At 36.9% G+C, this 13,825-nt stretch overlaps 2 protein-coding genes across 2 annotated transcripts; one reads left to right on the top strand and one right to left on the bottom strand.

Moving 5' to 3' along the window:
* Positions 1-9,440: 9,440 nt before the first annotated feature.
* LOC5565793 (cuticle protein 19) lies at positions 9,441-9,981 on the bottom strand. Its single transcript, XM_001650106.2, has 2 exons — positions 9,902-9,981; positions 9,441-9,825 (listed from the first exon to the last, which is right to left on the bottom strand). Exons 1-2 carry the CDS (start codon positions 9,908-9,910, stop codon positions 9,520-9,522), a joined length of 315 nt encoding a protein of 104 aa, XP_001650156.1. The 5' UTR covers positions 9,911-9,981; the 3' UTR covers positions 9,441-9,519.
* Positions 9,982-10,472: 491 nt separating this feature from the next.
* LOC5565794 (cuticle protein 19) lies at positions 10,473-10,977 on the top strand. Its single transcript, XM_001659584.2, has 2 exons — positions 10,473-10,536; positions 10,609-10,977. The coding sequence occupies exons 1-2, from the start codon at positions 10,528-10,530 to the stop codon at positions 10,912-10,914; spliced, it is 315 nt and encodes a 104-aa protein (XP_001659634.1). The 5' UTR covers positions 10,473-10,527; the 3' UTR covers positions 10,915-10,977.
* Positions 10,978-13,825: the final 2,848 nt, after the last annotated feature.

Below are 13,825 nucleotides of genomic sequence, written 5' to 3' on the forward strand. Positions count from 1 at the left end.
TTACTCAACTCTACATCAGAGATAAATCGACAACAGGAATGAATGGCTATTATTTACTGTAGGTATATGCAATAAAAATACCATAACAATTAATAACTGCACACTGACTGGCTCAAACCCACAAGATTTGTAATACAGCCGAATATCCACATTTCGAGAATGAAGGGATCATCGAGTAAAAGAAAAGGAAATAAGAAGATAACGAACAAAACCATCATACTACTACAAAAACGTCATTTTTTGTTCTAAACTTACTATGAGTCACTATAATCTAGTCTAGTGACCTTTGATAATGGGCATATCAACATATGGAGAGAAAATGAAATGGGAATGAAAATCAACAAAAACACATTCAGATAGAGAGATTGCTTATTTGTAGATGGCATGACTATACAGTGAATCCTCCATGCGTTGATTTTTAATCATATGAAAAGCTCTGAATCGGCTACAGAATTTTTTGTTCGAAGTTACTTAAAATTGAATGGTTTACAACTTTGTTAAAGCATGTATACTATGAATTCTACATATAAGAATCTATCGATATAGACTCTTTGAGGTCATTGTATGCATACTTTAACAAAGTTGTAGACCATTTAATTTCAAAAAACTTTGACCATAAACGATTTTCTGTAGATCTTTAATTGACCGATTCGGACCTTTTCTCGTTGATATACAGTGGGCCAAAGAAAACTTTATGAACAAAGAAATTCTAATATCTAATCAAAGAAGTCTATGAACCACTATTTAATACTTTAAACATACGTTATTTGATGCATAAAGAAACACGCTAGCTCTATCCGTTTAGAAGTTAATGATGTTTCTTATCTCAAAAACACGCTTACTTTTAATCAGAAGAACTTATCTTTCTGTTTGTTAGGTAAAAGATAAAAACAATATTTTTGTATAAAAAAAAAACGTGTTTGCAAGTTCATAAAGCCTATTGTAGAGATCGGCAAAAACAATCGGAGCCGTTCAAAAGATCCAGATCACTCATAAGAACGAGTGATCCGTGTTTCTTTATTGGTGAAAGTCGACCCGCATAATCAAGAACCATATTAGTAGCGTTTCCCGTAGTGTCCATAACAATTTGCTACAATATGGGAACCATTTCGTACAGTATCAAAAATAACTTAAACCTACCATACCGCAAACGGTGTTAACACTTTGATAGACGGTAACTGGGAAAATAACAATATGGGGAATAGGCGGTTAAGTTAGGTAAACTCTATAGAAACAGATTACCAAACGATGGATATACCGTAATTTGGGGGCAAATTGATCACTGGGGTGAATTTGACAGGTCAGTATCAATTTGCTATTCCTGCCAAAAATGCATAATACTTCGTTGGCATCACAGACATTCCATGTTTTCTAGTTTACAGATGTCTAATGAAGGTGTTTAACTATTCAATCTTTATTAAGGTCAATTTTGCATAGAAATATTCACAGTTTTTGAAGGTGTAAACAATACTGTGGGAAATGTTGGTACCGAAAAATACACTGGTACTAAGTCTACATGCAACTTTTGAGAATTAAAAAATGTTGTGTAAGGTTAAATTTGACCTACTGAGCTCATTTTTGAAGTAGTAGAGCATTACATAGAGAATAACTAATGAGAATGGCATTTTTTAATATATAGATAATATTTTTTACATTAAACTTTATATAATTCGAAAATGGCTACGTCTAGAGAAATTATCCATAAAATTATTATGGTTCAGTATAATTTCAAGATTCTTATTGTATCATCAGAATGTATTAATTTTGACAAAACAAAAATCAAAATTTTGAAAATCGGCTAAAAGTTGCTCTGACAAAAACTTTTCTATTAAAAAGGATTCTGAACCACCATTTTAAGATTCTTATTGTATCATCAGAACGTATTTATTTTGACAAAAAAAATACTTTTGAAATCGACCAAAATTTGTTCTTAGACGAACTTTTTTATTAAAAATTTCTCCATCATGGAACTTTGTCCCAAACTTTACTATTAAGATTCAATGGTGAAAATTAAAAAATATTAAAAATGGGTTTTTTGCGTAATTTAAAATTAATGTTCTATTTTTGAATTTTTCGTGAAAAAGTATAAAATATATTTTCAGTCTATATTTTTTTTTGTAGGCCGAAGGGTTCACTACATATACTTCATAGAACATTTTTTCTTTACAGTCAACCGTTTTGGAGTTGAAATTTTTCAAATAAGTTGCATGCAAAAATGTAAAGGTCATTTTTATAAGTTATTCTCGAGTCAAAATGATCGATTTTTTTATGGATAACACTTATTGTATCATACCAAAACCATGTGCAAAATTAACTGCAAATATAAGATGGTCGAGTTCTGTGACTGACTGATTTGACATGGAATTCGTCTGCTGTGATGCCAATGAGTTTCAAAACTTCAGAAGATATTTATGGCAGATGCAGTTTTCCGGTAGGGAATCGGGTTTAAACTTACCCGGAGCACGGAAATCAGGCTGTTTTAGAAATGTGATGCTGCCAGGTTGTTTGAATTTCAGATGTTTTAGAGAAGCAGCGGTAACTAAATAAAAGAAATTGAATTTTGGCTGTTGTAAAAAAATGACACAACGTTAAAAATTATCATCGACGCACTAAACATGTTCAGTACTAATTGCTCATAAATACTAATTTGTTTGACTGTTTGCCAAATTGTGAAACATAAGTAACATATTGTTGACTGCTCATGTGTGAGTGTGTTGCCATCTTTCTTGCGAATATTTGAAAACATCATTTGAAAAAAGGTGATCAAATTGTTTCAGAATTTCTCCCATGTTTCCGCCTTTGTCTTGTTCTTCGTATAATTGAGCATGATCATGATTGACCGCCCGCAGTTGCTACTCCGTTATTGCAAGAACAGCTGTACTTACACAGGGAACCTACAGACACTACTCGGGATTAGTAGCATCCTCAATGTGTAAGTACTGGTGCTCTCATTATTATAATAAACAATACCGGCGCCGGCTGCGTCCGAATGCAGGTCAATTAGGGAATGGGAGGGAAATGTTGACGTGTTACTTGCTTTACAGAAGCCGAGGAGTCTTCTGCACTTCCACAAGAAAACACTGGGAGTTTGGATATGGGAAAGGATTCGTTTTGGTAAACGATAAATATATAATTCGAAATGAATACGTGAGCATATACATGAATGACCGGTTACTACGCAAACCGGACACGATACTGATTTCGTTGCTCGCTCGAAAGTAGCATACAACAGGTTCAACGTATCAAACTCTACTGACGCGTTTTTTTTTGTTTTTCACCGGTACACTTCGTTTTTTCTTCCGCGCAACGCGAACCGGACACAATGGATCCGGATTCCGTCGCTCGCCCACAAGGAGCATGCAACAGATTCAACGGATCCAACACTACTCTTTGTCTCGTTCTTCGTATAATTTAATATTTTCTTGACTGTTATATATATTGTCACCGTTCGGTATGAACTCAGAAAAGTGTTTTTAATCATTATAAGCTTTTTGATTGATATTGTTCTACAAAACTACAACTATTTGGGAAAAATTAACAATTTCCGTTAGAGGAAACATACTGTTTGGAAGCTAAAGCTAATTGTTATTTTCTATACAGGCGAGATTTCCTTTATTCTGCATCGTTCGATTCTTGGCTTTATTATAACGCTTATCACGTGCCTTGCTTTGCGCGCCACGGTACAGATGCCAACACAGTTTTCTGCTGCTCCGCTTACAGCTAAACATCTAATTTTCCCCGCCCACTTGCACGAAGATGCAGATGAAAGATTGAGAGAAAAAGCACCAACTTGAATGGTAAAACACATTTTGCTTCTTGCTTTTGGTTCGGGTAGGGTAAATCGGCCGAGTATATCGAGTTTCTGGGGAAGAATGAGAGAACGAAAGATACAAAAGGTACGATGCATGTTGTGCAACAGGGAGTGAACCGCTTTTTTCCGTTCACTTGGTTCAGTTTGCTCTTCCTTTGCGAGCCGCTGAAACACTGAACCGTTCGAGAGATCCGGGTCACTAAAATGAGTGAGTCGGTTCGGATCCGTTCACTAAAATTCCCATCAGGGAGGGGCAAGAACTTTGAAAGTTCATTCACTATTTTACGCAACAACGATCATTGTACACAATATTTTTACATAAACCTGGCTTGTTTCATTTTTTCCGAGTAGCTTGTGCATTAACGGTATGGAAAATAAACTGTATCTATCACATATTTCTTTAAAAAATTTCTGCAAACATCTCAGAATAGTTTTTCGAACTCTTTCTTTTAGGAATACGTCAGAAATTTGCCAAAAATTGTCTAGGGATACCCCTATAAGATTTTTTTTAGGATATGATTTCAGTTTTTCGTCTAGTCACATTGTCTTATAGGCAAATTCAAAACTTTAAAACACAAGTCCATGATATTTATACTATCACACATGTTCCAAAATTATATCAAGGATGTTATTTTTAAGATTTTTTTGTGATTTCTCCAAAATTTCTTTCAGGAATATCTGTGAAAAAAAACCTGTAAAATTCTTAATAAATTTTTGTTGATTTATTTCAGAAATAATACAAACATTCATCGCTTCAAGTTCAACGTGAAACGTCAAAGCTGAAGGTCAAAACTCGCTGATGCTGGAATATACACGCTCAGCACATTTCACTTAATTTTATAGTTGATTGTAAATGTCTTAATCCTGCACACTACAGTTCTGCCTATAACTACATATTTGTCACATTCAACATTTTTGACAATTTCGAGTTAATACCGTGCAGCGTCATCAAATGATAAACACTTTCGATCCACTTACAGCAATCTGTGAGGCAGTTCTAGAAAACTCGAAAAAAAACAAGTTGTTTTGTCACATTGGCAATTGTAACCGCATAATAGTCACATTAAGATTATACATGAGACTCGTAATGTATTGCCGATAAAATTTCTATCGGAATTATTTTCTAACTATTCAACCAATATGCGATATGAGCTGTACGAAATTTCAGCCTCAAATAAGCACTTTTGAATTCTAGGTAATTTTAAGAAATTTAAGTTTCTTCCCATACTGCTATAAAATGCACACTTGCTACTCCATTTAGTCAATGCCTTCTTTTGTCGAATGTTACAAATATGCAGTTATGGGCAGAGTAATATCTTGACAAATTTCCTTCATTCTGCAGATTGATTTTAGTACACGATTAAAATATAATTCCGGGAAACGTGAACTGTCAAAAATACACCGTAAACTACCGTCGCGTTATCATGAACGTTCTCGGAATCAGGCAACACATTTATCTAAACATGATCTAGTTCACGGTGTATTTTTGTTTTTTCTCGTGTTAATGACAGCGGTTCACGGATGCGTGAACGGATTTTTTTCAGTGTAGTTTTAAAGAGATATGTATAAATAAGTTATAATTATTCGTAGAGTTCTTAGAGATTTTCATAGATAAAATATAATTACAAAAAAAAACAAAGGAAGCACTGAATAAAATTCTGAAAAAAATCTTTTGATCTACACTGAAAACAGCTTTGTAAATACACTCACTACAAAAGGGATTGGAATTAACAGACTTAAAATTTTTTCCATTATGACAGAATTTAGTCAAGGTTGTTGTCTATACTAGCATAGCATAGCATAGCATAGCATAGCATAGACTGACTGTACATGTCAATGGTTGCTACTCCGTGATTGATCGGAACTGGTAATAATTGCACTGCGATCCAAATGAATAAGCGATCGGAGTTTCCGCTTACTCTCGGAGTGCAATTTTAGCAGATCTAATATTATTGATCAATAACGACGCCGGCCAAATCCTTACAGTCAGTAAGGATGGGGAAGGAATGTTAGGGTGTAATGATTGTTGCTTCTAGAGACCGAGAATACCTCTGCATCTCCACAATCATCACGGGAAGGGTGTTTATTAGTGGAACAGATCTGGGAGTCACCTTTGGTCGGTGACGCGATCCATGGATAAGGAGGAAAATACGTCTTATACTTAAAGCTAGTTTTTATTTTTGTCTCGAAAAGTTTTTGGTAAAAGATTCAAAATAAACGTCAACTTCTTTAATGTCAAACCATTCAAAAGAAGTTTTTATTAATGGCGAAAAGAGAAAAATATATGCATATATTATAAATTATATGAAACAGGAATAATGCCAGCACTTGTAGTGATGAACCTTACATAGTTTGTTTGAAAATTACATAAGTGTATTGCTGTGCATTTTTATCTCAAGAAAAAAAATCTTTGGTAGAAGTTTTAAAAAATACGTGAACATTCATAATGTCAAACAATTCAAAAAAGTATCTTAAGTAATATCAAAAATGTTATATGTATATTAGAATTGTATAAAACAAGCATAATGCCGACACTTGTACTGACGAACCATACAAAGTTTGATTGAATATTACATAAAACTAACGCTTTCATGAAAAAATGTGTTATCATAAGCATGAAACGAGCTCACCAGTTGGTAGTCCATCCTCGATTGAACATGAATATTTTTCGCACTAACACAGCGCGAACAGCAAAACTTCTCGGTGCCCCGAAAACGAACCGTCTTGCTTGGACTTTCCGAAGCACTGCCCAGCAAAACACGCGAAACAAAAACCAAACTCCCGGCGTCCCGAAAACGAAGCGTCTTGCTTGGACTTTCCGAAGCACTGCCTAGAAAAAAAGCGAAACGAAAACCAAACTCCCGGCGTCCCTAAATCGAAGCGTCTTGCTTGGGCCTTCCAAAGCACTGCCCAGCAGAACTCGCGAAACGAAACCAAACTCCCGGCGTCCCGAAAACGAAGCGTGTTGCTCGGGCTTTCCAAAACACTGCCCATCAAAACACGCGAAACAAAAACCAGACTCCCGGCGTCCCGAAAATGAAGCGTCTTGCTTGGGCCTTTCGAAGCATTGCCCAGCAAAACACGCGAAACGAAAACCAAACTCCTGGCGTCCCGAAAACGAAGCGTCTTACTTGGGCCTTCCGAAGCACTGCCAGTCAAGGTTTTGTCTATACTAACGAATAAACTATTGTATATTCAAATATACAAGACAAACTTATTTTTTTGACTGTGCTGAAATGACTGCTGCGTAGTTATTCTATAATATTGAAAATCTCAGTTTAATTATTAAAACAATTTATTTTTTTCATTTTATTAACTTAATATGACATTACACAAACGTAATTGTATCGTGAATTAAATATATATCTACGGTATGTTAGTAGCATTAATGTATTGGGAACCGTTTTACATTTTCCAAATATCGGTATATGGAAAAAAAAACTTCTTTCGAATCGCACGTAAAACGTAATTATATACATAGGGCAATTATTCGCCGCTGAAAGTAATACAAAAATTGGAAAATTGAGTATACAAGCAGCTTAATTTACAGTTCGATGTAAACTTACCACCGGAATAATAGATCTCCGTTATAGTCTTCATCAAATTGCAAAATGCGTAACATTTCACGAAAAAAAAACGTCAAATGGATTATCAAAGGAAATAATTGTTAAACTTTATGCGATTTGTTTCCAGTTGGATCTGAAGAAGAAACAGCAGCAAGCAAATGAGTAAAAGAGCAGCTTCTATAAAAAAAACTGACTTACCATGAATGATTTTCCAAGTTTTCCGATCAGTGCTTATTATTTTCGCAAGTCCAAATGCTTTAAAATATGCTGATTAGGACGAAAACTTGAATTTATTCCCGCATGTCAACTTTAGAAATACTAATAAATGATAACATGATGGACAGTAAAGATGGTGGATTAAATGTTAAAATATATGTGAGCTTCTTAAACACATTGTATTCTTAAATTTACCATGCATGAATAAACGTGTACATTCTTAAAGTAATGGAATGTCAATTAATTCAACTGATTTTTTTTAGTAATTTTGTTCATATTTGCTCATTGTCAATTTAACTATTATGATGTCGTTTGAATTACGATACCATTCATTTCAGTGTATATTCTAATGTATACTTGGAAGATTTCTTGGACACATTTCTTGGAAAAAAATCTGATCGAACTACAGCAAAATGCCTGGAGAAATTGTTGCAGGAGTCGTTATAAAACTATTTTTTGTGATATCTGGAATAATTCTATGAATAATCCGTCTTAGTGGAATTCCTGGTTTGGTGTAAATTCTGTATTAATTCCAGGAACATAATGGAAATCTTTCCAAAAGAGTAACTTGTTCAAGAACTCAGAGGTTAACCAAAACAATCTTTTTGGTAAGTCGCAGGTTAGTGAAGAACTTCATTGAGTCATTGAAGGCGGAATCCAGAGAGGATCTATTATAGAAATAATATTTGGTGGGATAACTGCTAAAAAAATTAATTTCCAATCAAGTTCGAAAAAGAACGCATTCACGAAGGTTATCTTAGATTTATACTTGAAGGAATCCCTAAAAACTTCCCAGTATGTTCTTTGCTAGAAATACTGGAATATTCCATGATGTTATTCTTTGCATTTTGGAAAAAAACGAAGTTTTGTCAGGATTCCAGAGATGAATTTTTTGGAGTGTCTTGAAAGAAATGTTTTCTGAAATGTTAGAAAATCTTGAATGAAATCAAACAATTTTCTATAAAATTCTTGAGAGCCAGAAAATTATCTTGAAAATTGCTAAGGAAAATAAAAAGATGAAGATTTTCTGGCGAATATGTGGAGTTATCTCTTATCGGATTTATTGACTTATTCTGCGAGTAATTTCTAGATTATTTTATTGCAAGATAACAGATGCTTGGCAAAAACCTGCGCAACATCCTTTGCGAGCTGCTTATAAAGTGTTCAAATGATGTTGAGTAAAATCTTCGGTAGATGTCCGATTTTTAACCGAATTCCTAGAGTTATTCAAAAAGGTTTATTATGGCGCAATTTTACGTAAACATGAATTATGAAGACCATCTTTTAATAATTCAAAAATGTTTATATTCACCTAAGTTGCAAGACTGATTTTGATTTTTTTTTCCGTCTGCCAGGATTGGAGAGCTTTCCTGTCCCCTCTTTGGCTACGCTCATTATCCTGCATCTATCTTCTAACAACATTTGTTCGATAAATTCTTTATATCATAATAAAAAAAGATGATAAAATTTCATTATGTACCTCTGGTCGGGTTATTCCTCTGGTATTAAAAAAACCTCCTGGTTGATCAAGTGAATTGGTAAGCAGAGTCCTTATTCTAGCACACGCTTGAGTGTATTGTAACTTCTTCTCTATTCTGATATTACCTTACAAATGTATTAAAATATGAGAATTTCCACAATTTATGACTGAGCGATTGATTTTTTTTTTCAATCGACCATTGTAGGATTAGTATAAGTATCTTATGGTAAGCGCAACGAAATTCTTTGCCATGGAAAGTCGGGAATATTTCCAAACTAAAACAGATACTAAACCGACGGTATTTGAACCCGTTACTCTCAGATGTAAACATCTCAACATAGATAACACAGTAACCTAAATAATGACACAATTCATTCAATTAATTAGAATTTTGACTATATTTTGAAAAACAAGAATTAGCTAGTTCTTTGGTAAGAGATCAGTTCCTAGTAGTGCTGATGGATGTTGGCGTAACTCTCGCCATGTGGATGGTGGGCGTGTCCCTTGCGTTGCACATGGGGCTGGAAACCAGTTTTATGATCCGAGGTGTAATCAACAATTCGGTGCGTTCCGTCGGCTTCGTCTAGAGTGTACTGTCCATGTACGTGATCTCCATCTCGGTGCTCCCAGGCGCTCTTATGATCGTGAGTATGTGGGTCCTTAACGCCATACTCAAACTTGTACTTCGGATGGCTGTGGTAATCTTCGTAAGCCGACACCACGACGGCCAAGCAGGCAACTAGGGCAATGAGCTGTAAAATGTGTAATGGCTTTATTAATTGATTGTTGTTTGTAACATAATTGGAAAACAGCTGTTTCCATACATACCTTGAACATTTTTGATTAGGGCTGGGTTGATGTTGTTCTGATTGAACGCTGGAACTAAACTGATAGCTAGTTGGTATCGCCACAGAATATTTATACTAATCGCTGTGGCACACTGGAGGCTTGTTTGACCATTCTTGAAACAGGTATGACCACACACTTTCGATCGAAAATTTCACTCGACTATTTGTCAAGCATTAACTCGCAAGAAATGCATATTGCACATTCACATATGAGCAGTCAGGGGGTTGTTTGCTGGCAGTATCGATTTTTATTGTTTGATCGTGGGGGAGATCTGATTTTTTTTTTCCTGCCTTAGAGCAATGCGGCCAGTGAACCGTGCATTTCTGCCTATAAACTAGATAGTGCCTTCTGGGCAAGGTTAATAGAAAATCGAACAAAGCGCGTAAAAAAATGGACATGTACTTTCAATTAATTGGCCGCATGGCACTTGACGAGGTGTGGAATCGGTCGGATTGTTTGCAAAGCGGACTAACAGATTATGCGCTACAGAAGAGAAGACATTCAATGTGTATAAATATTCTGTTGCATACCGAACATAGCATCAGTTTCAGCTTTGCATTCATATTGTTGAGTAGTTTGTGGTTCATCACACTAGACGCATCAAAATGTTCAAGGTACTACTGAGGACTTGATTAATAGATCATGTTTATTTTATCACTAATCTTCCTTTTATAATTTTTGAATAGCTCATCGCTTTGGTTGTCTGCTTTGCCGTGGTCGCTTCGGCCTTTGAGGACTATCACAGCTATCCCAAGTACAAGTACGAATATGGAGTCAAGGATGGACACACCCATGACCACAAGAGCCAATGGGAGCACCGCGATGGAGATCACGTTAAGGGACAATACACTCTGGATGAAGCCGATGGAACCCACCGTATCGTTGACTATAGCTCGGATCACAAGACTGGATTCCAGCCTCATGTTCAACGTGTGGGCCATGCTCATCATCCACATGGTGAGAGCTACGCCAATATCGATCAGCACTACTAGATATCATCTGGTATAACCAAAGAACAAGATCAACTTTACCGTCAAAAATATAGTGAAATTTTGAAAATCCTATGCAATGTGTTGTCCAATGATTTTTTTATTCTTGTGAAAGAAAATCTATATGAAACCTTAATGTCCACTTGCACTATTAATAAAAACAACGGAGATTTAAGTAGATGAAAAAAACCGAATTTAGTACTATGCCATTTAATTCGACTAGAGTTTGTATCCTTTGACAGATACGCGTATTTCGACCTCAACTGTAAGGCCGTCTTCAGTGTCGTGTACTAGACTCGACTTCAAGAACGATTGATTCGACGAGGAATGTAGGAATGCAGCGCGGGCGGTCATGCTGCAGCAAGGGACCCGACAGAACATTATAGGCGGAAACGGCAACAGTAGAGTCACCTCTTTCGGCAGAAAAACGTCGCCTGGAGGAGGTGGAGTGCGAGGAAATGGAGCAGCTGTGCCGGTCTCATGTAAGTCTCACGTAACATGTAAGTTCTATCAGGAGCTCAACGTGCCCCGCAACGGCTTAGTTCCGCGAGTGAAGATGTGCAGGGATAATGATGGGAGTAACTTGATAGATGAGCCTGAGGTGATCGAAAGGTGGGAGCAACACTTCGACGAACACCTGAATGGTACTGAGAACACAGGCAATGAAGTATGGGACAACGGAGGAAATGCCTTCGTCAGTACTGAGGGCGATGGAAACCAAGCAGCCCCCACTTTGAGGGAGGTTAAGGATGCCATTCACCAGCTCAAGAACAATAAAGCTGCTGGTTAGGATAGTATCGGAGCTGAACTCATAAAGATGAGCGTTCTAAAAACAGCTCTTATATCGTCTATCCTAGACCCACCTTCCGGAGTTTTCATTGGTAGGATCATCCGATGGATCATTAATATATTCCTTCAAATCGAAAAATATAACACGGGTCTTCAGATAGTTAGCTTAGCTTAGCTTAGCTTAGACTGACTACACATATCAATGGTTGCTATTCCGTGATTGACCGTTCTCGACACTTACAGTGGCGAACCATCCAAAGTTTGTTGAATAAAGTGAACTTTTCGCAAGTCTACATTTGTAGTGTCGAACCATTCAAAGTTTTTTTTTAATTACAAAAATAAAGGTAAAAAGGGGTGTTCTGAAAATAAAAAAATGTGAAACATAAATAATTCATGAATCAGAGTTTGTGTCGACACTCACAGTGACGAACAATTCATAGTTTGTTGAAAATTCATATTTACGTCCCACAATTGTAACGATTAAATGTGTAGTCATGCATATTTTATAGATTAGAAATAGTAGCATGAAACGAGCTCACCAGTTGATCCTTTATCCTTCACTGTGCAGCCACAATCCACTCTCAGCCTCACTCGTTTGCTCGGCTATATAAAAGCACTCAGAAAAAAATTTGGAGTGGGTAATGTCTATTACATTACCGCGGGGTTGACGTAGAACTACGATGATTAATAATTTGATTTGTCATGTGTATGAATTTGTAAGTGTACTAGTTTTGTGTTGTTATTGATCGGATGAAGTTTTCAAAAGTTAACTCTTTTTGGACTCATTTTGGTAGTCCTGAAAAGAACCATTTGTCGTTCTGTGGTTCCGAGAACCAGTCTTTGGTGTTCCAGGAATAATGCCAGATGATTGAATTTGTTTGTTTGGTCGTTGCTTCCTTGTGTTGCTTGGTTGGGTGATCGGTTTCTGGCACCAGCTGTAGTTCGCCAAACTCCTCCAGTAGATTAGATGTTTGATAGCTCGGGTGCTTCGATCGTTAGAATCGATAGAATCGGTCCAGTGCTTTGGTCTGTAGCAATATCCATTGCATGAGCATTTAGGCTCTGTACATTGATACTCATCAATATGCAGGCTTGGCCGCTATGATCCAGTATTTCACGCAGTTCGTCTCAAAGCGTCACTAATCGATGATTGCCTAAGCGCTGCAGCTCATTCCTTAAGTCAACCCTCTTGGGAGAATTGCTGCCTTTGGCGTGATGGAACTTGAAAAAAGTAGAGTTTGTCAAAAATAGTCCTTGCAATGAAGTAACCCACGACAAACCAACATATACCAATTGCTGATCCTGGCTTTTGTCATAGTCGTACACGACCTCGGGGAAAGTTCCACCTTGCGTCTTATGAACAGTAAAAGCACAGGCACTAACCATCGGGAACTGAATGCGTTTGCATTTGATTATGCCGCACAGTTTGAAAGTAAAATAAAAATTCTCTATACAGGAGTGAAATTGGAATATCAAAACCAAGGGCCTTACGTTGGCATGAAATATTTTGAACTCTTATAACTGTTTGCTGGTTTAACGAAATTCCTTGAATGGCACCTCAATTGAAAGACAAAACATCAAAGGGTCATGTCGTTTACTTGCTGAATCCCACATACCTGTCCAAATAGTTTAATTACTGTTTTAAAAGAGAACGTTGATTTCAAGCAAATTTATAAATAGGGGTGCTAGAGAAAATTTGACGTCATTTGCTTTCCATTCTCCGCTTGGATTGCATCTCAGCAGGCAATAGATCGTCTGGCTCTGACCGGGCATGCTTCTCAGGCACAGACATCGATAGCGAAGAACCTCCCCGTTTGTCTTGCTTCGCTCAAATCAAACTGTCGAGCGAGCGAGAGAAGATGCCGTCCGAAGCCAAAGTCATCACCGCTGCCGCCGCCAAGAAGAAGGAGAAGGGGAAGCAGTCCACAGCAAAATTTGCGGTCGAACTGTGAACACGATCGGGCAAGTCATTCTCGCTTTGTGGTTCACCGCTTGTTTGCGTTCACCCAGCCATCGTCATCGCCGCCATCATCAGATTTCGACTTAAGCCCGGTGATCCACTACCTGTTACTGTTGTGCGCCTTCCACGCCACGAAACTTTCGGTTCGTCGTATAAGCAAATAAC

The sequence above is a fragment of the Aedes aegypti genome, chromosome 2 (genome assembly GCF_002204515.2).
Source record: "Aedes aegypti strain LVP_AGWG chromosome 2, AaegL5.0 Primary Assembly, whole genome shotgun sequence".
Taxonomy (NCBI): domain Eukaryota; kingdom Metazoa; phylum Arthropoda; class Insecta; order Diptera; family Culicidae; genus Aedes; species Aedes aegypti.